The 22,431-nt window shown below is 39.3% G+C and overlaps 2 protein-coding genes and 1 long non-coding RNA gene across 6 annotated transcripts; 1 reads left to right on the forward strand and 2 right to left on the reverse strand.

The window, feature by feature from the left end:
* Window positions 1-236: 236 nt before the first annotated feature.
* LOC117575392 (substance-P receptor) lies at window positions 237-6,886 on the reverse strand. The gene is given in 8 exon segments (XM_052006673.1): window positions 237-1,386; window positions 1,463-1,573; window positions 1,672-1,886; window positions 1,970-2,168; window positions 4,001-4,133; window positions 4,210-4,375; window positions 4,439-4,628; window positions 4,631-6,886. Coding segments are annotated over 8 exon segments (2,040 nt in total). The 5' UTR covers window positions 4,826-6,886; the 3' UTR covers window positions 237-555.
* Window positions 6,887-11,258: 4,372 nt separating this feature from the next.
* On the forward strand, window positions 11,259-18,478 carry LOC117575391 (neuromedin-U receptor 1). 4 transcript variants are annotated; one of them, XM_052006669.1, is made up of 7 exons: window positions 11,259-11,541; window positions 12,845-13,628; window positions 13,711-13,876; window positions 15,627-15,759; window positions 15,858-16,056; window positions 16,943-17,166; window positions 17,233-18,478. In XM_052006669.1, exons 2-7 carry the CDS (start codon window positions 13,058-13,060, stop codon window positions 18,025-18,027), a joined length of 2,088 nt encoding a protein of 695 aa, XP_051862629.1. In that variant the 5' UTR covers window positions 11,259-11,541; window positions 12,845-13,057; the 3' UTR covers window positions 18,028-18,478. The 4 variants fall into 4 exon arrangements, with proteins under 4 accessions (XP_051862629.1, XP_051862630.1, XP_051862631.1 ...); XM_052006670.1 differs by having other exon boundaries at window positions 16,946-17,166; XM_052006671.1 differs by lacking the exons at window positions 13,711-13,876; window positions 15,627-15,759; window positions 15,858-16,056.
* LOC127565876 (uncharacterized) lies at window positions 13,748-18,919 on the reverse strand. The gene is made up of 3 exons (XR_007955273.1): window positions 18,642-18,919; window positions 18,478-18,577; window positions 13,748-13,882 (listed from the first exon to the last, which is right to left on the reverse strand). It is a non-coding gene; the product is annotated as an uncharacterized LOC127565876 (long non-coding RNA).
* Between the last annotated feature and the right edge of the window lie 3,512 nt (window positions 18,920-22,431).

Here is a 22,431-nt window from a genome sequence, read left to right on the forward strand (position 1 = left end):
AGCGATGTGAATTTACAGTTGGCAGTTTTCGCAGTCGCCTGTTAAACCACTCGACGGAGAGTTGCCAACGTCTAGACCAAATGGGAATTTATGCGTCCGATAGACATCTTAATTGCCGGGGATTATGGTTTAGAGTCAGCGCGTGGTGTGCTTAAAACTTACATGGAATTTATTTAGCCTGGGGACTCCATTTCGACAACCGAGTAATAAGAGAAAGGGAAGTTAATAAAGTGGAATTCTAGTGAAATATATTCTGCTTTATTCAAGATAAACAGTTGAGCAGATCAGTAATAACATTAGGAGTACATGCAGGAAAAAATTTATGACTAAGTGTGTAATATGTGCTAGGAATAGAAGCGGCTACTAATTGACCACAACTTGGAATTGTTTTTTTGCGCTGGAACCAGCCGAGATGCTTCGATGTCTCTGTTTCAGTTTCAGTTTCTGTTTCTGCTTCTGCTGCTCTTATCACAGTTATGTACCTGTCCCCCCAGACCCGTGTGTGTTTCCCCCTCCGAAATTTGGCGACACATTTTGCTTTTCCTTGAAGTGCTTTCAATAAAGAGCACGTTCCGTTGTCGTTGTCGTTGGCCTTGTCGTTGTTGTTGACGGCGACTTGTGGCCAACATTATCACCATGGTCGATGGCTCCATTGGTGGCGCCATCTTTGTGCCTGCCACGCCAATTCAATTTGGCTCGCAGACCTTTCAGAGCACTTGATGTCTTCGACGTTTTGGCCTTTGCCTTACGCACTTTCCCGCTACATCTTGTGGTTGCCCCAGGCTCCATGGCTGGCGTTGACATTGCTGCTACTTCACTCGCAGGGGATTGTGGCAAGTGCCGCGTGATGCGCGTCAGCTTGAGACGGGAACGAGAGAGACCCATGCTGCCAGCATCAAAGGCTCCTCCTCCCACGCTCGACTGACAACTCAACTCGTCAATCGCCCCCATGGCAGGCTGGGAGGAGAGACAACCAGCTGGATGCTGCTGCTGCTGCTGCTGACATTTATGGCGAGCGGACAGTTCGTATTGCTCCTCTGGCCACTGACCCAGCTCCGCCTCCAGCAGCGAGTGGGCATCGCCCACCGATGATAATTGCGATATTTGCGTTTGCAGCGTGCGATGTGGATGCGGATGTGGATGAGCAGGCGGATGTGCCGCAGCTGTTGCTGCCGCCGCTGCTGCTGCCTCAGCGCTTGTGGCACGTGTTGCAAACAAATCCTGACGACTGCGACTCTGTGTGCTCAACAGCGTGGCATGCGAACTGTTCAGCGAGCCACGTTGCAAGCGCTGCGAACTACGCGCAGCTCCTCCAGCAGCTGCCACGCCTCCATTCGCAGTGCTGCCATTGAGAGTGGTCAGCGTTGTAGTTGTGCGTACGCTATCCTACAGAAAGAGAGTTAGAGTATGTCGTGGGTCAAGTTAAGCCTACGTTATGCATTCCATTTGCGAGTGTATTCACCGTGTGCAGACGCAGTGATCCCGTCTGATTGCGTCGCAGTGCGCTGTAGGCATGCGGTAATCCCTGACCCTGATGCTTTCCAGACAGTCGAAATTGTCGCGCCAATGTGACCTACACAGACACGCAGTTCGAACACATAATTAATCAACATTCAGTCTGGCTGCTAAGACAACCACACGATGCGCTCACGTTGCCACATACACACTCACCTTGAAGGCCTCTCGGAACTTGTGGCTCATTATGTTATACAACAACGGATTAATGCACGTGGATAGGAAATAGAGCACTCCGGAAGTGTAGTTCAATATGCTGAATACATCGTTGAACCACTGCGACTCGATGCGGAACGTCGAGCCGTAAACCGCCATCAAGCGTTGCGCATGAAATGGCGCCCAACAGATGAAGAAGGCAACAGCCACAGCCACTGCATATGGAAGGTAGAACATGTCGCAAATCATTAGCAAGTCAAACTCAGGCAGCTCATCATCTCCTCCACCCTCCACTCACCCAGCATCCGGATGACACGCGTCTGTGCGCTGATGCCACGGTTTACATCGTAGGAGCGACGTGGCAAAGCCTGGAGGAGACGGCTCCTCTTTAGCTTTATTCCAATCAGCACGTAAAGCACACAGATGGCCGTCATTGGTCCGCCAAAAAAGAGAAAGCCGGAAACAGCGAACACATGTGCAAAGAAGTCGTTATTCATCTATTGAAGGGAAAATAAATGAAATAAATAAATCATAACAGAGTGCAGAGTGCGCACAGAGCATAACGCTTTATAATGCTTTGCCGAACTATGAATACCCTTCGAAATCTTCCGATTCCTGTTTGCATTTCTATTGTTTGCTACCAGTTTTTTTTTTTTTTTTTTTATTTCATTTTGATTAATGCATCTAATATGTAAATTAAACCTAATGCACATAAACTAAATCAAATCAATGAAACCGGAGTTAACGTTATGCTAATGCGTCGCCTTTTTTATTATCGATTGCATGATAGATATATCTAGTATAAAAGATGCCGGTGAAGCAAAAAACAAAACAAAATGATTCAGTTCAGTCGCAAATTTAATGCATTTAAAGCAAGTTCTCGTAGCGAAAACTTTGCATATTATTGCTATCAGCTCTTGTTTCGTTTATTTAAACTGAAGTTTAATTCTCAATTCTTTAAAACTGCAAACAATGAAAACCAATTTGTTATTGCTATGTGATTTTTATGACAATGTAAATTGACTTTGATATAAATTGCTAATAATCTGTTGGTCATACGCCATGTTGGCCGATTGATGTGTGATGAGCAGATACATATATTAAAATATCTATATTATGGCTTGCTGTCTACGCTACAAAAATCATTTTCTAACTACTTTTTGATTTAGTTGTACAAAACATTAGCATTCTTTATTACTTGTGTGTTGATTGAGATGCAATCATATTTTTGGTTATTTCTTTCAGTTCTTTCTATCTATGCCGAAATTCTTTAATTCATGCTGGAGGGATGATGTTTGATTGATACACATATTAAAATATCTATATTACTATCTGCTTTTGTTACTAACTACTTTTTGATGTAGCTATAGAAAACATTAGCATTCTTTATTACTTTGTGTTGATTGAGATGCAATATTTCCTACATGTACATAATATTACTGTGGGATTGATTATATGAATATCTTTAGATCAGGTTATCCTGTTTGTTTGATTAACTTAAGTTGTCGTTGGCACGTCATGCTTTTTCTTTTCTCAAAGTAATCGTCTCTCTCCTTATGATCGATAGTCGTGCATTTCCTAATCGATGGGACTCTAGCCACTGCAATCGATAGTTCAATTACTCGGCGTTGCCATTCGCACATTACTTAAATAAATCAGCTCTTTCGATCTATGCATAAATATTTTAATTCATGTTGTGTGATTGGGAGATTCGACTTAAAAAATCATTATTATATATATAAGTGATATCCAACAAACTAACTACATTTGATTAGGGTAAAGAAAACATTAGCTTACTTTATTGATTGAGATGCAATCATATGTTTGCTTATGAATATTTACATAAGTTATTTGTTTCAGTTCTTTCCAGATATGCTTAAACCCTTTCAATTTTACCATCTGCTTTTGTTAACTAACTACTTGTTGATTAAGCTAAACAAAACATAAATACGATGCAGTATTTATTACTTTTCTATCAGCTCTTACTAGCTCTGCTTCAATCCCTTAATTCATCTTCTTCTAAGTTAACATATGTTCTCTTTAATCCTCCCCACTTGGCAACTAAGCAATTATTTACTCAGCAGCCAGTATGAACTTCTCGACATATGTTGTGTTGATCAAACAGCAAAAGTTCATGCAAGTCTTTTATTTAATCTGACGCGCCTTCTGCTTTTACATCAAAGTTTTAGCACCCACTTCAGACTACACTAAAGAGAGTATCCAAGTGCCCTACTACAGTTCCAGTAAATCGTAATGCCTAAAGTTATGCAATCGACTCAAATGCGCTGTAAGAGAAAAAACAAGACTTAAGTGGCTGAACAACATTTACCGTACACGATGAACCTGCGCCCTGAGTCACCACCGAGAATTGAATGGCTTGTGGCAGGGCCAGCAGGAGGGCAGCTATCCAAATGGCAAAGATGAATTTTATGGCACGCGACAGCTTCGACATGGTGTGTTGCCTATGGGCGAACTGACATCAATCAACTCAAAATGGCAACGGCAATGGCTGGGGCACTCAATGAGGCACTAACTTACCTGAACGGATGGCAAATGGCAATATAACGCTCCACGGTGAACGAGGTGATGGTCAGCACAGTGGCATTCGCAGCTGTTTCGGAGAGCACGCTCTCCAATATGCAGATGCTGTCCGAGAAGGGATAATTGTCGGGATGCCAGAGATTATACAGATCCTGTGGCATGCCTATAAAAGTGATTAAAGTAAACTCCCAAAAGTCACACACTTTAACTCATTCCTGAAACCTACCCGAACATAACAGTATCAGATCCGATATGGCCAAATTGAATAAATAGAAATTTGTGGCCGTGTGCATAAAATTGTTGCGTGAGATCACAATGCAGGTAATTAAATTTCCCAATATGCCGGCTACAAATATGAGAGCATAGCCAACGCTTAACGTGGCCAAAAGACCCATGCTTGTTGGCATTGTGTATGGTCCAGCAGATCCTCGGTTTCGATGCCCTGCAGCAGGCTGGTCAAGTTGTCGACTGATATGTTCAGCACTTGGGTTAAATTCAGAAAGAATTTCTCATTGTGGAGCATCTGGAGGTCTGACAAAAGGGGCGTGCCATTGTAGCTGCCTATGCCAACGCCCCCCGTAGACACATTTGTTGCCCACATCTCAGACGACATGTGAATCAGTGTGTGTGGGTGTGTGTGTGTGTCTCAGTTAAAATATCATTTGATAGTCTAAATTGGACAGATGGCTAGAGGAAATATGGAAAGGAAGGGACAACAATTTATAAATTGCAATTTAATTTATTTTAAAGGTTTTCAATTTGTCTTCTGACCATTTGGCAGTAATGCTTCAATAATAATACACAAACTTTTGGCATCAATAATTCGTTAGAATCTGTCTTTCTCGCTCTGTCTCTTTGTTTCACCCGTCACACAGAATTAAACATTAGCCAATCTAAGGATTGCAGGCAGACATCTGGGCTTGGGGCCTGGGTGTCAGGTGTCTGAATGTCCTTGACAGATTCTTATGAAATTAATTTGCATTGCTAAGTGGAAATTAATTGAAATACTCGAAACACTGCCATGTATCACAAACAGAGGCAAATACATCCACAGGACAATGAGTTTGCTTCTTGAGGGTGGAGTGGAATCTTTGCTTTTGGTTCAAGGTCAACGGAGAAGAGCTGCTGAACTCTGCAGCTAATAAGTATGCCTAATATTCAGAGATATCCACACGAACTTATTCATTCAAGACGACGAGCATTGTCGTAAAAAGGCGGCTAACAGCTTTTAGATGACATTATTATTATAAGTGTATGTATCTCGCCGAAAACAAATACAGAAAAACAACAACAAAATAAATAAAAATATTGCTGCGTGTTGTGTTTTGTGTGTTGTTATAAATATGTATTTATACAAAATATGCACGTTTCAAGAATGTTGTCGAATTGTGTTTTATTATTATATGAAACTGGTTTCTCATCTCTCTCTCCCTCATGTAGAGCTCTGCTTTGTATCGTTTTCGTTAACTATCTGCATATATGTGTTGGGCGTCTGCTTGGCTATCAGGTGATCAAGTGATCAAGGGGCGCTTCAAATCTATGGGCGTTGAACGATGGCCAATAAGAATTTGATTCGGTTTCGGTTTCAGTTTCGGTTTCGAATTCAAATTCGCGAATTCGCGCGACGCACTCAAAAAATTATGGTTCATCGATGACCATAAAGTGCCTTTTATGTGTTTCTTGTATTATATATTTCATATACATAACTTTAATTATTCTTTTTACTTTTTGAGCAAACGCTTTTGCATATGAAATTGATTTTGTGTTCATTTAAAAATTCAAGAATTTTATGGTTTTTGCCTTAAGTGGACATCAACTTTGCACCGAATTTGGCCTAATGAATAACTTAGCCAACTGATCGCCAGAGATACGAGTAACAAATGCCACAGTGATGATGCCAGAAAAGTGGCGACAACTGAAACTCTTTTGCATTATATTCTTTGGGGTTTTTCAATTCACTTTATGCCAATTAATTATTCTTTTTTTCTGTTGTTCTTTTTTTTTGTTAATCAAGCAACTTTTTTCGCTTAACGTTTTGTGCATTTAAAACACGTTTAATTTAAATTTATAAAATGTTGCCGCCTGCCACAGTTTTATTTACTTTATTTTTTTGTTTTTAGCTTTATCTTTAATTTTTGATTTTTATTGCTTTGAACTGCTTTGATATTGTTTCCAGATCTTTGGCGAGCATTGCACTTTTGGGTTTTTGAAATGTGTTTCACTTTTTTTTTTCTTTTTGTGATGAAATGAAACTCATTTTGTATACACGAATTGCATTTTGGAATATTTGCTTATTAGTAACATTTCGCTAAAATGTTAATGATGTTGCTGATGCTGATGGTTTATTAACAAGGTTTATGAACTTATACACTTTTGATTATTATTAAGTCATACTTTTTTATTGTGTTGTCTTCACTATCGATTGCGGATGCGTGTTGCGCGTGTTTTTACTTTTATTTTAATGTAGATCAGTTTTGGGATTTATGTAAATTTATACTATATTATATAGTAGTATTTCACGCCGATTCACGAAAAAGACACGAAAGAGACGATTCACGTTTTGAGGTTCGTCAGCGACTCGGTAAAACTCGCAGCTCGGCCCACGAGCGACAACTGGCCGCAGCATCCGATTAACAGCAACTGATTTTTTGGCCAAAAGCGCGCAGCATATTGGCCAACACAATAACAGCGACGCAGCAGTCGCTGCCGCTGCCGCAGTCGACGTCTGACGCCAACAGCGCAGCAAGAACTACCGGTTGCTTTTTTGGAGATACTGCGACGGCGCTTTCTCTCTTGTTTCTCTCGGAGACAGCATCTCGCTCTTCTCTCTCGCTGATGCTGAAATAAAAATGCAAATGCTTAATATTGTGGCATGCAGTTAATCTTATTTAGTGGCACATTAAAATGCTTGAGGTGGCGCGCAGCTAGACAATTACGATTACAACTGGGCAAGGACATTGCTAATGATGCTCCTTTAGCCAATTTAATGAATGCCAAGTGTTGACATAGGCTCAATTAAAGTCAGAACAATTCAATTTCATCGCACAATCTGTGTCTGTCTATGTGTGTGTGTTTCACTCACATTTCAGTTTGCTGACCAGTTCGAAAACAGAAATTGGCGCGTGTTTTGCTTTTTATTATACTCGCACTCGCATTCGCATTCGAGCTCGTTGTTGCTGTTTGCTGGCGGATTTTATGGGTCCACTGGGCGTTTGTTGTTTAGCCGTTAGTTTTATGACCGCGTGCAAGCAAATCTATCATACGTACATACAGCTTTAGCAGCCATAAAAGTTAAGGTCTGCAGCCTATGTTGCAAGATAAATGTAATTTCATGCGATTGACAAAAAGAAAATAAACGAAATTTATTGCCTGCATTCAATATAGCAATCTTTATGCAAATAATGCAAAACAATTTTTGGCACTTAATCAAAACAAAGTCCTAAACAAACACACCAACAAACAAACACTAGAAGTAGAAGTAGCTGTTGCTATTCCTTGACAGATGGCGGCGGCTCAAGCCTTGGGACTATCAATGGACTCTCCACGTATCCTTTTCAATGCCAAGGCAAACAGGCGAGCACGTGCCAAAGGACATGCTCAAACCAATTGCTGATTGTCAGCTGTCAGTTGTCAACTTTTCTGCTCTCTATTTTTTTGCTACTTGCGACTTGATGCTTTTTTCTTTTTTGGTTCTCGCTTTTCAATTTTCGAATTTCTGCTTCGTTCAGCGTTGTTGTTTTTGGTGTTTGTATTTTCTTTCGCTTTTAGTTTCATTCAGTTTAAGCAGAAGAATTCGGTTGTTTTCTTTATGGCCACTGAACATGACATCAGCAGAGTTGTGTTGCTTTCTTGTCCTTTCAGTTTTAACACAACTCGTCTTCACTCGACTCGACTCGACTCGAATTTTGTGCAAGTTTTCAATTCATTTAGTTTTATTACCAAAGCCAAAGTCAACTCAGGCCAAAAGTCATTTGCAGTTCGTGCAACCCGTTGCAGCCCCCCGCGCTCTTCCCCCTCTTGGTTTGTCTTCCCAAATATTATACATACTATATATAGTATATATACTCGTAATAATTTTCTCATCAGACTGAAGCAGACAACAGACTCGTAGCTGTGACCTCACAATGATATGGCAAAACATGTTTGAGATATTTCACTTTTAATTTAAATTACAAAAATTCACAGTAATCATATTCATCTGAAAAAGTTTCGAGTAAATGTGATAAATGAGGCATCCGCTTGGTTGCCTGGTATTATAAAAATCGTCAAGATTTCTTTTGGGAATATCCTTTATTAAAAAGCTACATTATTATTACACACATTTTACATACAGAGTGTGGCGAGAAATTCTCAGAAATATGAAACAAAACGAAAAGAGCACAAAAGCGCATAAAGCATTCCATTGTTATATGATATGCTCAGTTATTTCCCAGGCAGACTTAAGAATTTCCACAAATTTTATGTGCATCAAAATTAGCTAAATTTAAGTTAACTTCAAGAAAAGTCTCTAAACTTTGCTAGCACTGACCTCACGCATATTTTTCTACAATTCTTTTCATTTTTTGGGGTAAAATTGTTTTTTAGTCAATTCAATTGCAACACGCAACTCGGGCAACAAGTCATCATTGCTGACTAATTGTGGTCTTCGATTAGCAGCTGAGTTTCGCATTACTTAGACGGCCTTTTCCATAATTGAATTCCATAGAAAAGTCCAAAGTTCGAATTGTTGTGACACACCCCAAAACAAAATAAAATAGAGAGAAAAGGGTAATGCTTTCATTTGCTTAAAAGCCTGGCGACAGTACGTGCAACTTCATGTTGTAAGCATTGTAACCATAAACTTTGTGTTGTGCAACGGGTTGTATGAGTTATGAGTAGGCAATGAAAGAAAGTATTCGATGGCAAGTGAAATGTTCGTTTTGACCAAACTGGCAAGTTCATTGCGCCTTACGACCACCAAGGACAGTCACATTTTGTCTAATTACATTTAATTAAATGCCACTCAAGCTTGGATGGCAACATTTAAAAGTGCTTAAAAAGCATTTCTGGTGCTCACTTTGTAAGGAAAATCACAGTGTGTGCGCCTAGCTGTCGTTATTGTTATCGTCAACGTTATCGTTATCGTTTAACGCATTGCACTCGTAAATCAAGATAAGCGCCTCTGGACCAACCGCAGAGCATTTCGAGTCTGTGGTCGACCCTTTTTGATTTAAGCCAACCAATTGGCCAGCTCTCAGACATGTGCGACTGACAGGACACAGACAGACAGACATACGCTCAAATTATGTTTCTTTTGTCTTGCCTCAACTGACCACTAATGGTCCCAGCAGGTCTCCAACCACCAACCGCTGTTGCTGCTGCTGCTGCTGCTGTCAAATGGTTCAGCAATTACAATTGAATTTTCTGCAGTGGCAACGTTGCGTATGAGCAATTAAGTTGTGTGCCAGCAAAGAGTCTCTCAATAAAACGCCAGATAACTTTTGTCACGCTGGGCAGCAGCCACAAGTGTTTTGCCACTTCGCTCGCTCGCTATCTTCTTAATATCTCATGCATAATCCACAGAGGACATAAACTGATTATGGTCAGTGATTATTTGCGTCACATTAAGAGATGTCCTTGGATAAGAGATGAAATGCCGAGGCTGATGCTGATGCTGTGTGTGCATTGCTGATGATTTGTACTTGAGTTGATGAGGACATTCTCTTAAACATGAAAGAGTAATTAAAGTGTTATGACGAGAAAGAAATTCCAACGAATTTTATGTGAAGAGTAAATAAAGTTCTACTTTGTAAAAATTACGTTAAAATGTTAAAGGATAATTTCCACGGTTGCCTCTTAAATATTTAGTTGAATTTCCTAATGTTCTAAAGTCATTATAAAATGGGCGTATTACTTTCGGCAGGACTTAACTTTGCTTTTGTGATATTTATGCTTGGGCAATTCAACGGCGCAATTACGAGCCATTGACAAACGGTTCGCGATATTTGCCCGAAGACATAACCATAAACAACAGAACGAAAATAAAAATAAGAATGGGGAAACCCAACATGAAAATCCGCTTTAAAACCACAAAGTCACCATTTCCATCATTTCAATTGAATCCGCGCACAGTCTGACAAAAACAAATGCCACAAATCTGCCGATGGCCGCCACAGAGATTAATATGCGGTCTGTCTGCACTGACAGCGGGGCAGACCGCAGCTGTCGTCGAAGTCAAAGTCGAAGAAGCAGCAAAGAAAATTGCGACCCAAATACACGCACATTTGCACTGGAACTTTATGACCTGCCTTTGCGTTTGCCTTTGCCTTTGATTTCGCGTGAGTTTTGATTGTTTTGCTAGTAGCTAAAGCCACACAGATTAAGATGGAGAAAGAAGATGAGGAAGGGGTGCGGGTAGAGAACCAGTTGAACGCTTTGATGGGCGGCGCCGTGGCCAATAAATATTAAAAGTAAGTGTAAGTGCTTTGTCCCATTTGCCATTTGAATTGGCTCTAAAAATAAAAACGAATAAGCAGCAAAGTTTTTTAATTCAATTCAGTTTTATTAAATTACCAACCGTTTATGGGCAGCATCTACGTCGCATTACTCATACGCCATGTTAGACACAAATTGTATGCGCTCCCAATGTTTGCGTTCGAGACGAATGCTCAGTGTCTGGATGTCAAAGTCAAGGTAAAGTGCATGAATTTATGAATGAAATTATGTCGAAATGCTCAAGAACCACAAAACGAACAACCAGAGCAAAAGAGAGAGAGAGAGAGAGAGAGAGCGTAGCTCTGTGAGATACAGTGTTGGTTAACAGGACCCAATGCTGCTGTTAGCAGCTGTTAACTCTGTTAACAGAGGACACTCAAGTGCTGCTTCGTTGGCCACAAAGAAGTTCAGTCTAACATTGACTGCACAGCAAGTCAGACGTGTTCGAGAGCGAAAAACTGCTAACAAAAAGCAACGAGTTACCAAACTAGACGTTAAATCAATTCATTAATTGATCATTAAAATATACATTTCAAATAAAAATTCTGCATAAATTAGGACTGTTGGATATGCAAAAAGTGGTTCGGTTAATTTTATGCAAGTCACGGAATTAAATGAAAACCGTAAATCGTTCGAAGAAAGTGCGAGATAAAAAAGTTCCGGAAGTCCTTTTGTCAGACGATTCTTTTGAAAGAAAAAAATAGATGCAACAAAGTTTTGCACAAAGCCTTTGTGATACGCGATAAAGAAGAAAAAAGCCAAACAACGGGTTATACGCCGCAGCAAGCGTAAAGATGTCAAATCAAATAAGAACGCAGCAGCTTTAAATGGCACTTGTCGCCTAAACTTATTTCGGTAAGCGGAATATTCTATTTGACTCTTTGAATCCCCTTTTTTTAAATTGTACGTGATGTTCGACGTTTGCTAAATTCAATTATACAGCAGCTTCTTGCTTACCTGTTCCTAAATTCTTTTGTAGAAATGTTAAAAGTTAAAGAACTGAACAAAAGCCAGAGATACATTTAATTAGGTTGCCTTGTCTCTCATGCGGTTTTCGCTATGCGCTAGTTAACTTTCACACCTGAATTGGCAATTCGATTATATCTCCAATTACCATCAGCAACAACGCAAAGTCCCAGTGAAAAAGGGACACTGATAGACCAATGGTGCTCCGTCCCTTAAGACTGCTGTCAAAAGGTATCCGGAAATCTTAAAGAAAATCACGAGAGCGACAAATTAGGAAAACGGTTTCGAATGATTTAAAGTGTGGAATATTTATGGCTGGCGACCCCAGCAGTTAATTATTCCCAACAATCATTTAGTTTATGGTGCATTTAATTATTAATATTTTGGCAATCTTAATAGTGCTGCCAAGCCATTAATTAACTTTATCATTACTACGAGTGAAATGGACAGGTGGCTAAAAGCTGAGAATATGATAAATTCGGCACAAAATGTAAATGTATTCGGCACATTCTCTTTTATGCATGTGAAATGTGAATGTGGCCAGGAGTCAAGTCAAATTACTTCTCTGCACTCAGACCTTGGCTTTATCCTTGGTCTTTCTTGTGGGTGTCTGCCAAACTCTAAGAGATTTATGTATGCATATTGTAAACGTGCCAACGAAATAATGAGTAAATTACGGTCTCCCAGCGTCATTTATCAAAGTTATTTAAAATTCCATATGTGTCGCAGCATTTGAGCCATGGCTTAAATGCCACCCAAAAAAAAAAAGAACCCAATCGCATATTATCTTAAATGACTCACTTCAGACGCAGTTGCCACCAAAAGTTGTCTCTCCACACCGACAATCATCATAAAAGATATGGAAAAGTTTTTGGTCAGCAATCAACCAATTGCAGAAGAAGAAACAGGAGCAGGAAGAGGAACTTAATCCAGAATTCAATTCAAGATGTTTGTCTATTTATAGAGAGTGAAATTATGATTCGACTACGCAATGAACTGGAGAATTGTTGCCTTCAATTACGCAACAGTTTTTTATTTTTTTTTTTTGGCATTGTTAAGAGCCAACAGCTGGGCATAATTCCTGGTAGTCACCTGTTGTAGACGGGATGCATATTATTATGCTATGTTTGGGGATTCTTCAATTTAAATTCATACTTGAGCCTAATGACTTTTAATGTTGTTTGCTTTACAGGCGAATGCACAATTTCGAGGCTGTCGTCTGGGCCGCTTATCAGCCATGTGCACAACAAAAACCACAGCCACAATTACAACGAAAACGACTTCGACAACGACAACGACCAGCAACGAAGGGCATAAAGGGACGTCGACTATATTAATAACATTGATAAGAGCCAAATATTTGGGGCGTCAACACCACACCCACAATTAATTGACATCTGACAGAATGCTACAAAACGTTGTAGCTGCTGCATGTGTTGTTGCTCTTTTGGTTGCTGGTGTTGCGGCCTCTGCTGCCGACAGCGATGATGATGGGTTCAATCAATCATTCATGGCTCATACGTTGCCAAATGCGGGGCCAAGTGTCAGCACAAGTCTCGGTGTTGGTCTAAGTCTCGGTGTCGATCCCAATCCCAATCCCAATCCTAGCCCCATTTCCACTCCCACATCCTTTCCCTTTCCCAGCGTCAGCTCAAGCCCGGAGCTGTTGCTGCTGCACAATGACAAATTTCTCACACATTTCGCTCAACTGCTGAACATAACGACTGAGAATCTAACAAATCTGCTTGGCAACAGCACAAATGGCAGTGCGACAACATTAACGACCGACTCCATGGCCGATGAATCGCCCACGCTGCTCATTGTGCTGACCGTCTGCTATGCCATCATTTTCGTCGCCGGCGTTTTGGGCAATCTAATCACCTGCATTGTCATATCGCGCAATAACTTTATGCACACGGCTACCAATTTCTATCTGTTCAATTTAGCTGTCTCTGATTTGATTTTGCTCGTCTCAGGTAAGCCATAAATCCCCCAACGGCTTACGCTGCGTATACTTAATACAGCAGCTCTTACTGCTGTTTCCGGTTTCCTCATTAGGCATACCACAGGAACTGTACAATTTGTGGTGCCCCAACTCATATCCCTTCACGGACGGCATATGCATACTGGAGAGCGTCCTGTCCGAGATGGCTGCCAATGCCACTGTGCTCACAATTACAGCTTTTACCGTGGAGCGTTATATTGCCATCTGCCATCCATTCCGGTGAGTCTATAAAAAGCGCAAAAAAAGAAAAAAAAATGAGAACGTGTGTGTGTGTCAATAACATAATAAATAGGCATAATTTAGCCAATCAACTGACATTTAATATACTCCCTTTTATAAGAGTAATCGTAATATGCCTAATTAGAATAGTTTTATGATGTTTTCCCCTCGTGGCAGCAGTTGTTTTTCTTATCAGTGACATTCGATATACAATAAATGCGATAGCATATATTATACATACATAGCCTAAAGCGTCGCATATTAAATAAAGATACAAATCGAAAGCAGACGCTCTGTTCATATTTATTTAATCAAAATTCAGTTAAACGATTTTCTCTCTCTTCTTATTTTTATAGACATTTTTTCAATTTAAAAATGAATTTTAATTCGTTATTTTTATGAAAACAATTTGTTTGCAATTTACTCGTTTTACGCAAAATGCCAGCAATAATTTTAATTGATTTCCCATGAAATTTGGAACAAACTAAATTTCACATGCGCTTTCGCCAACTTCAAAGTTTAATTTAGCATAATTAGCCCGGAAGCAATTTTCAAAAGTATTCGTTATAGTGCGAAGCAGCAAACTCAGCAAAAGTTGCTTTCGTTGTTCTTATGTTATATCTATTTATATTTTATGTATAGCACAATGTCTATGCATAAATACAATCTCATTTAATGTGTTTAACAGCAACAAAACACTTTTTGCTAGATTTGTTTACTTTTGGTTTATTTTTGGCTGCTTTTAAATCAACAACGATTTTAATGAGATTTATAGTTTTGCATAAATTCAGGAAATATTTTTAATACTTCTGATATTTTTGGTTTAATTTAATATGCTAACTTAAATTTAAACTGAAGTCTTAACTTAATTGAAATTGTAGGAAAAAATTTTGTATTTTCTTATATTTGACTGTTTTTCAATCAACGATTTTAATGAGATTGATAAATTAGCATTTTCATGAATTATTAAAAAAAAATTCAATTATTTCTATCTACATTTTTTATTTGAAGCTCAATTTAAGTTAATCGAATTATCTCTATGAACTTTAGTATTTCTCATTGCTTATTGTTGGCTGTTTAAAACCAACAACTATTTAATTGAGTCTTATTAATTTGCATAAATTTACTTAATATTTAATATTAATTTCTAACTATTTGAGCCTCTATATGTACATACATATGTATTTTATAGATATTAAACATACATACAACATATGAAAATTGTATTTAAACTTAATTAAAAACTCACTTTGAATTGTTGAAAACATCTATAAACATTCTATTGAATTTTGTAGTAAATTAAATTAAAGACACCTATCGGAAATACCGCAAGACTTTTTGGACAACGTTATATAATGTGTAGCCCAATTTTCAAACCAAAAGTTTAACTTGTGAAAAACAAATTTTGAATATTCTTTTAAATGTTGCGGTAAATTCTAATTTAATTTTGAGCTATCAACAAAGTTTCATAATTTTCGGTTATGTGCAAAACTTTTTATGATAAACAGCACAACAGTTAGAGTGATTTAAAGCGTTTTAAAGAGTTTACATTTTAGCTAAAAAGCAAATACATGTCGAGAGAGAAACACTGAGTCGACCGCTCTGACTTTCTGCCTTGAAGTATAAAATGTAGTTGAGATTCTTTGCACTTTATTCGCAATTCCTCAGTTGTTAAACCTAGCATTTTATTGACATTTTGAGAGTGTGTGTGTTTTTTAACTGACGTCGCTTTATGCTGCAACATTTACAGGCAGCACACCATGTCGAAGTTATCGCGAGCCATTAAATTCATTTTTGCCATTTGGATGACAGCATTTTTGCTGGCTCTGCCCCAAGCAATGCAGTTCTCGGTGGTCAACCAGGAGGATGGATACTCTTGCACGGTATGTTTTGTGTTTGTGTTTGGGCTCATTTAATGAACCCATAAAGATAAAGTGATTTTAAAGTACAACCCACACATAATATTTAAATATGCATATAGATGGAAAATGACTTTTACGCCCATGTATTTGCGGTCTCGGGATTTATATTCTTCTGCGGACCAATGACGGCGATCTGTGTGCTCTACGTGCTGATTGGCATGAAGCTGAAGCGGAGTCGTTTGCTGCAGGCGCTGCCACGGCGAGCCTACGATGCGAATCGGGGCGTTAATGCGCAGAGTCGCGTCATCAGAATGTTGGGTAGGTGAGTTGAGTTGGCGGCGGCTTCTTGATTGATTGAAGTCACCACCAACCGAACGCTAAGCACGTTGTCAAACTTTCTCTGCTAGAAAAGTCTACAATATTAAAAGTAATGTCAACACACACACACACATATGTACATCCACACACATCAAAAGGAAGTGTTGCGCTGCTCATTTGTTAAATGCGAAAACTTTTGGGCAATGATGCGCATACGCCATGTGGGCCACAAGCCTTCTTACATTTTTATACCCGTTTTCCGTAAGGCAAAAGAGTACTATAATTTAGTGAAGGAAATTTAACAGGCACAGGCAGCCATCTATGACTCCAATATATACATCTAAACATTCTTATTAATTAGCGTCAATAGACATGACTGACTATCCGAATGAACACTTAGATCTCTGAGACTATGAGATATACACCTATAATTTTATTTTGTCTGCATTTGTTACTGTTCCAGGCCAGCTTTCGCAAGCGCAAACTGATTAAAATCGAATAGCAAACCTAATATAATGTAGTAGTATATCAAAATACCAAATATAGCCTTTTAGTATACTTTAATTATATTAATCTGGTATATTTTGAGAGCAATATCATACTCTGTGGTATATATTAAATTTAGTTTTAAATATAACCATCGGTATATTTTATTATTTTTCTGGTATATTAATTTGGTATATATTAAGAATAATTCCGCATTATTTTGCTTTTATTGAACAAGGCTGCCGGGTATCTTTAAGTCGAGCACTCTGGCTGTAGCTCTCTTACTTGTTTGTCTCAGACTGTGTATATTAATCAGTTAGCGCCACATATGCGATGTTACTTGCGGAAGAGGAACTTGACATTTGTAACGCTGTGAACCCTTAACCCCCTCTATTTGCAGTAGCTGTAGCCGTTGCGTTCTTTCTCTGCTGGGCTCCCTTCCATGCCCAACGACTGATGGCCGTCTATGGCGTCTCGCTGATTAATGTGTGCCGTTGCCAGGAATCGTTCAACGATTACTTCCGCATACTTGACTACACATCTGGCGTACTCTATTTCCTATCCACCTGCATCAATCCGCTGCTCTACAACATCATGAGCCACAAATTTCGCGAGGCCTTCAAGGTATTTGTCTCACACATTTGCTTTTTCCATTTCACTAACATTCCCAGCGACTCATTTATTTCACAGATCACATTGACGCGCCAGTTTGGGTTGGCGAGAAACCATCACCATCAGCGTAGTCAGTACCATCAACACAACTACAGCGCACTGATGCGACTGCAGGGTTCGATGCGATTGCAGCCAGCGAGTTGCAGTGTCAACAATAACGCCCTCGAGCCTTATGGATCGTATCGCGTGGTGCAGTTCCGTTGCCGCGATGCCAATCATCAGCTGTCGCTGCAGGATAGCATTCGCACGAATACCACAACCACAACAATTAACAGCACGAGCCAGTCGGCTGTTGGTTCAGCTGGCGTTGGAGTTGGTGGCAGACGGTTGCGCAAGCATGAGCTTTATGCGGCAACACCGTGTGGCAGCGCGGTGCCACATCGCTTGTTGCAGTCGCAAGTGTCGCGTATGTCATCGCTTAGCGATGCCAACAGTCACTCGCTGCTGGAAACCGAGGTGGGGGGAGCAGTTGGGCGTGGCAAGCGCACCTTGCTAGCGACCAACAATGGCGCCTTGCTACTAACGCCATCAACCGAATCTCCGGCAGAGGAGAATGTGCAGCAGCCAGCGACGACGCGACTGAAATTATCGCGTGTGATAAGTCGACGCGATGAGGCAGCATACAGTGGCAGCTGCAGTCTGCCCGAGTCGGATTCTTGCCACAGCAACACGGCTGACACCTCGACGACGGAGGTGCGCAAGTTTCCGTGGCGCAAGAAACGCCAAAAGCGGAATGTGGACCCTGGAGGAGGCGGAGGAGGAGGAGGTGGAGGAGTTGCGGGTGTTGGCTACGCCACACCAAAGTCGCTGTGATAAAACGCTGTCGTTGATTGAAAATGTCAAGCCAGCTGAAAGCTCTCTGCAGAACTTTAGAAGTAGCTAGTGTAGATAGAAATAAACGAGTATTTGTCATTCTTTAGTATAGCATTTATCATTTGAGTTACTTTTCGTTCTTAGCTAGTAAATGGAAAAACAAAACTCAGAAGTCAACTTCGTTCGATCCGCACGTATCGAAGAGTCAACGAACTTTTTGTGCGCCACGCGATTTGCATGAATATTTATGGCCATCAAAATGACAGCGACTGCATTAGCCTGGCCCAGACGATTTATGCCACGCAGTAAAGTACAGCTAATGGAGGCTAGAAGACAACTGACGAACTGCCTTCGTCATTCACTGTTCACCGCCTAGTACTTAAGCTTGAACATATAAATTAAGTGTTAAGAGGCAACAAGTAAATAAACCTAATAAAAATTGTTACTTACATGCACCGAAAGCTAAACGAATTCTCTCTCTCTCTTTCTCTCTTTCTTTTGTCTCTCTTGAACTTTTTGCCTTGTCAACTCATCTGCATTCAAAGCCAGGCTAAAACTCAACCATGAACAATGTTTTTTCTTTGCCGTTTTTACAGTCTTAGAACCTTCCTTACCATCCACCTAACAACTTCTGGCTATATGTGCGACAGCAGCTCCTTCCTTCATCGTGGCTTCTGTGCCAAGATGTGGCTTTGTGTATGCTTCTGATGGACGGGATTTGTACCATTTTGCATCAGTCTAAGCCATTTCAATTTGCACTTTGCCAAGCGAATAAGCTTTCTTGGCCACTTCTTGCCACGAAGTGCATTCGAGCAGTTTCTTTTCGTCTGACCGAATTGTATATGCTTCTCTAAGATACTTTTTAATTTGCCCAAAAATAAGTAAAACTCAACGTCAACTAGTAAACTATTAAACTACAGTTTTAGTTTAGTTTGGCACAGAAGTCCTTGCACAAGTTAAATAAAGTGAACGCATTTTAAACTGTTTATAAATGCGGCATTTTGAATTTGAAGCACAGCTTAATTGCTCGGTAATTCCGCAACAAACTAAATAAAATTATCTTCAACTTCTCGTAGTTTTAATAGTTTGCGGCTACAATTAACAAGCACGTTCTGCAAAGCGTAATTTGACTCCTATGTAGAGCGAAAAAGTAAAGTGCACACAGTTTACCATACAAGATTTTTCCATTTTGAACTCTCAGAGAGATTAAGTATACGTCTCGGAAGATTAAGCATACGCATGAATGTACAGTGTAATATGAATTGTTTAGTGTGCTTATCGATGGAATGTCATGCTGAAAATAGCTTTTTCGCATACTCGCTTGTCACTTGGTAACTGATCAATCAAATTCTGCAAAAAAGCCATAAATTTGCTAGTCCTATTTAAGGCTTAAAGAAGTTGAATGCCACCATGGGACTTGATGTTTTTAGAGTAGATTTTTAGTCTGTGCTACACATTATGCACAGACAGTTTCAGTTTATTATCCACAGCAACAAACATTCACTCATATTGCCTTCCATTGTCGTCTGCCAGAGGAAAACCCAAAGAGATACAGAGAGAGAGAGAGAGAGAGAGAGTGGGAGAAAGTGAAAATATAAAATAAAACTATGAGTGGCAAACCAGATAGTTTTATATCATATTCCAGTTGTTGAGCTTTGAGATACTCCATGTCCAGATTTTAAACCCACATCCTTCTGGTTGGTTATTTTTCCCCTCTTTTGATGCTTTTGTCTGTTGCTAACGAGCGGCTAACACAAAGGCTTTGAACCTGCTTTAGAAATAGTTACATTTTAAAGTGGCCAGCCAAACAAATTTAAATGGCATACACAAGTGCTTCAAATGGACAGGCAATTAAAAATTTACACAGCACTTCAGCACTGAACCTCAGTTTAATTGAAGTTCGTAGAAGTTGGCAAATATAAAACCCACTCATACAGCTCGCAGATAGTTTTAAGGTTCATCGATTTCATGCTGTTGTTGTTGTCAATGACTCGAGGTCAAATCCCAGCCTTGTAACATCCATTCTTGGTTTTGGTTTAGTCCGAAATTTATGACTATCTGTCGGCTGGGAATTTTGATTTTATTGAATCAAAGTGCGCACACTTGACAACTTCAAATATTTGTAGCATACTTTACTGCGTTTTCAACAAAATTTCAATTAAAATGCAATCACAAAGTTTAACCAGAAAGTGCCACAAAGTGCGGTTTAGTTTTCCCGTTGATTTGTTTATGACTCCCACAAAGAGCATTGAATTTTGCAATTTTGGTTTTGTTATCCCCCAGTGCGAAATAATTCATAATTCTGCGTATGCTAGCGAGTTTGGGCACTGAGCAGCTTTAAATTTCCAATAAGTTGAACAAAAAATTGAGAGCAACAAATGATGTGAAATCTGTTGGCAGCTGGCAGCTTGTAACTGGCAGCTGGCATCTCAAATTTGTCGTTGTGACCGCCTCAAAATTGTTGACAACAAATTAAACGCAGCCCCGGTCACAGTTCAACAAACTAAAAGTGTTTGTTTTATGACACCCAAACTCGCAGTACGCGTAGTACTTGAAGCTATAGCTGTGGCTGTCACTGTTGCTGCTTTCGTTGTTATTGTTGTTGTTGTTGTTCTCGAAGCTAGAGAAACAGCGAAGAAAACAAAAGGGCCAAATCGCAAGGCAGACAGCTAAAGATTAGCTGCAGCTTGACTCACTTGCTTGAAGGGGCCAAAAATAGCTCGAAAAACTCGCACAATTGCAGCCATACAATAAAAACTGTTAGCCTTGACCAAGGACCCATGAAATGCCACCCACGCTTCCCTCTCTCCCTCAAATACAATGCCAATTCCTTGCTCATCCCATGTCAATGTCTCTTTATGTTTTGTTTGCGTTTCTCACTTGTACTGCGTCTTACCATAATTACTTGGCTTTAAAGACACTGACACAGAGAGATACTTTGACATCAGCATTTCAGCATCGAGTTTGGACTTAAAGTCTGCCTCAAATTCCCAAAGAGTATTTCAATTAGTGCGTTGTATCCAGTGCGTAGTAATTTCCATCTGGCTGTTACCCTCCAGAAACGTGTCTATTGTAATCCATTCGGGCTTAAACGTTGCGCCTTTGACTCTCTCTATCTCTCTCAACGCGCAGCTCTCAATTGAAATTTATTAAGCAAATTTACACAGATCCTTTTAATGGACGCAACTCGTGCGAGTTGTCATGCTCCTGCTATTATTCCATAACCTAGACAACTGCAGGGTATTCCAGCTCAATATATCTTCAAAGATATCTCCGAAAGCAAATGATTAACTTAATTAAAATGTTGTATATTACAAAAAGTATCCATAAAATAACATTCTGTACTTACCACTTTAATTAAACAGTATCTTCAAGTCGTGTTTTATCTCTAAAAACTCTTTCTCTTTTTCTAACAACCTTCAATGCAGCATTCAACTTTTGCTTCCGGCCAGGGGGAATAATTAAAGGCTTTTGCAGCAGTTCCAACAATTAATTAGTGTATCGAAAGTTTTATTAATTAAAACTGGTTTTCTGCTGTCCAACAAACTTTCAGCTTTCAACAAAATGTGCAATCACAATACGCAACGGCTTCAGCAAGTTTCAGCTGCATTAAAAATAACAAGCCAAAAGAAAATTGTCAATTAACAAAATCCTCTTAATCAGCATAACGATAACTGATAAAAAAAAAAAATTTAAATGCATTCATTATTATTGAATTTAATTGTGTAGCTATAATATTTTTAACTTATTTGCGGCTTTATACAGAAATATTGAAAATATTGCTTTTAACATATCTTTTCATTGACAGTTAACCAAAGTTGTCATTAAAATAATACTCATTGAATTTAATACAACTGTTATGCAATACTTAATGCGCTTTTAATTAAATTTTCTCTGAATGTCAGAGTTGCGACGAAGAACGAAAAATGAATTTACTTGGCCTAATTAATAATTTATTTAAATTGATACAACGTGCAACAAAAAAACAAACAGTCAAAAATAGGTTTTACAACAATTAAAACTATTTATAGCAAATAATTCAATTGTATATTTGAAGTAGAAATTACAATATAGATGACTAATTATTTGTTGTTACTAGAAATGTAAATGAATAATAAATTAATTTCAGTCGCTATAAAATTCGTTTGATATTGACAACAATCGGTTGCCAATGGAGTCCATGATATATATGTGTGTATGTATATATTTGAAGCGGACTTAAAGCACTCTGTCAACCACAAATTAACATAAATTTTAACATTCAACTAACGAAATTGACTTATTGTCCGCAATTTGGCGGTGTGTTGCGGTGTGGCCACCATTGCATTTCGTTGTGGGGAGAATTGTGCATAAATTTCATGGTAGAAAAGCCACACAAATTAAATAGCCAACAATTGGCATTGC

Source organism: Drosophila albomicans, chromosome 2R (assembly GCF_009650485.2).
Source record: "Drosophila albomicans strain 15112-1751.03 chromosome 2R, ASM965048v2, whole genome shotgun sequence".
Lineage (NCBI taxonomy): Eukaryota > Metazoa > Arthropoda > Insecta > Diptera > Drosophilidae > Drosophila > Drosophila albomicans.

What these genes read in the sequence shown, in the direction of transcription:
- LOC117575391 (XM_052006669.1), top strand. Translation starts at nt 13,058, where the DNA reads ATGCTACAAAACGTTGTAGCTGCTGCATGTGTTGTTGCTCTTTTGGTT. An exon ending in TTTGATTTTGCTCGTCTCAG is followed by an intron (nt 13,629 to 13,710) that starts GTAAGCCATAAA and finishes TTTCCTCATTAG; the next exon opens with GCATACCACAGGAACTGTAC. An exon ending in GCCATCTGCCATCCATTCCG is followed by an intron (nt 13,877 to 15,626) that starts GTGAGTCTATAA and finishes CAACATTTACAG; the next exon opens with GCAGCACACCATGTCGAAGT.